Source organism: Crocuta crocuta, unplaced genomic scaffold (assembly GCF_008692635.1).
Source record: "Crocuta crocuta isolate KB4526 unplaced genomic scaffold, BGI_CrCroc_1.0 scaffold1269, whole genome shotgun sequence".
Classification (NCBI taxonomy): domain Eukaryota; kingdom Metazoa; phylum Chordata; class Mammalia; order Carnivora; family Hyaenidae; genus Crocuta; species Crocuta crocuta.
In genome coordinates this window covers 240,887-242,753 of record NW_027531335.1, presented here as the reverse complement: position 1 = coordinate 242,753, position 1,867 = coordinate 240,887, and the positions used below count along the sequence as shown (strand labels likewise).

The 1,867-nt window shown below is 49.6% G+C and overlaps 1 protein-coding gene across 1 annotated transcript in view; it reads right to left on the bottom strand.

Moving 5' to 3' along the window:
* Nucleotides 1-1,867, bottom strand: part of DOCK11 (dedicator of cytokinesis 11) — a 147,138-nt gene that overhangs the window by 110,555 nt on the left and 34,716 nt on the right. Inside the window, exon 14 of the mRNA XM_077771917.1 lies at nucleotides 1,561-1,634. Within this exon, the coding sequence (XP_077628043.1) occupies nucleotides 1,561-1,634 (74 nt within the window). The remainder of the gene's footprint in view (nucleotides 1-1,560; nucleotides 1,635-1,867) is intronic.

The following is a 1,867-nucleotide window of genomic DNA, read 5'->3' as shown; positions in this document are numbered from 1 at the left end:
CAACTCAGGGAAGGAAAAAGAGGGCCATTCCTCATCACAACTGGGGATCAGAGCTTCTGTGGAGACTTTTAAATGAATTTTACTGACAAACCGGCCTCAAACAGCTACTAGAGCCNGGCTCCAGGCTCCGAGCTGTCAGCACAGAGCCCCACGCGGGGCTCGAACTCAGGAACCACGAGATCATGATCTGAGCCGAAGTCAGACACTTAGCCGACTGAGCCCCTCAGGCGCCCCAGGATTTTTCTTTTTCTTTTTTTTTCACTGCTATGCCTGAATTTCCTCATCTCCAGGGTAGGAACCATAGTCCTCACCTCTTAGGAAGGTGCGCGTTAAGCACTTAGACCACTGCCTCGTACGGGGTTAACGCTTAACTGTAAATAATAACAAGAGCAGCGACTGACTTCTCCACTAAGGACGTGCAGATTTACAAGCCATACTTCACCTGCTACAATGCTTAAACAGCCCAACCACCTCTCCTCTTTGCCATTCACCTAACCCTATCATTTTTTTTTTCAACCAGTCTGAAAAACAAGGACACTGTGCCTCCTCATCTGCCAACACACCAAACATTTTGAAACCTGTCCCAAAATGAAGCGATCCTAGCGACAGAAGAGTTAATTAACTTAGACTCTCCTACCTTTCTGCTACTTCACAACACCCGCTGAACATAATTGATTGAATTATTCAGAACATGGTGCCCTTCCCTTCCCCCCGAAATTCCAGGGAGCTGTACAGGCTGTACCACAAACAAGCCGGTGAACTTGTATTTCCAAGCGGGGGGATAAGCAAGAGACGCATCTGAAGTCATCCATGTGCGTGGCCAGTGGGGACGATGTGCGGGGAGAACAAACATAACATCCTGTACAGAGAAGGTACAGGGAACATGCTTCTAGATACACGCCCTGGGGGCGCCTGGGTGGCTCAGTCAGTTAAGCATCTGACATCAACTCACTCAGGTCATGATCTCGTGGTTCGTGGGTTCGAGCCCCGCATCAGGCTCTGTGCTGACAGCTCAGCTCAGAGCCTGGAGCCTGCTTCGGATTCTGTGTCTCCCTTTCTCTCTGACCCTCCCATGCTCATGCTCTTTCTCTCTTTCAGAAATACATTTAAAAAAATTTTTTTTTTTAACTTTAGATACATGACCCGCAAAGGGCTAGAAAAGTCTATTAATTAATTACATACTTGTAATTAATTGCACGTGACAACCACATTCCCTTGCCTTCTGATTTTGACCACGTTTTCCAGAAATATCCTAGGACAGCTTTTCGAAGCCTAAAGCTAGCCAACTGTGAAAGAGTGGCCACGCTGTACATAATTCCCTGCACGTGCTGGTTTTCTGGGGCACACAATTCCCTCAGTTTAGCAAATAAGCCCTGCTTTGACGTGCAATAACATTAAGTGGGGTCACCCAGCCCAGTAACCCCAGCCAAAGAAAATTTCCCTGAGGCACGATGCACGAAGAAACCGAAAGGGTCCTGAATGCAGGACGCATTTAAGAGAAAGGATTCTTATTTCACGTTAGGGATTTCGTGTTTGCAGCCTCCCGCCCCCAGTTCCCACGGCAGAAACCAAAAGCCCGGGGTGATGGGCTTTAGGAGGACGGGACCTGCGGCAAGGGTCAGAAGGGTGGAGCCCTGGCGAAGGGGATCAGCAGCCTTAGAAAAGTCCAGAGAGCGCAGGGAGCGAGCTCATTTCCTTTCCACTACAGCAAAATGAAGAAGTCAGCTGTCCACAACTCGTAAGAGGCTTCTCACCACAACCCGGCCGTGCCGGCCCCCTAATCTCAGATCCCAGCCTCCAATCTCAGATCCCAGCCTCCCGCACCGTGAGAGAGACGGGTTTTGTTGCTGCAGCCTACTGTGGGTCC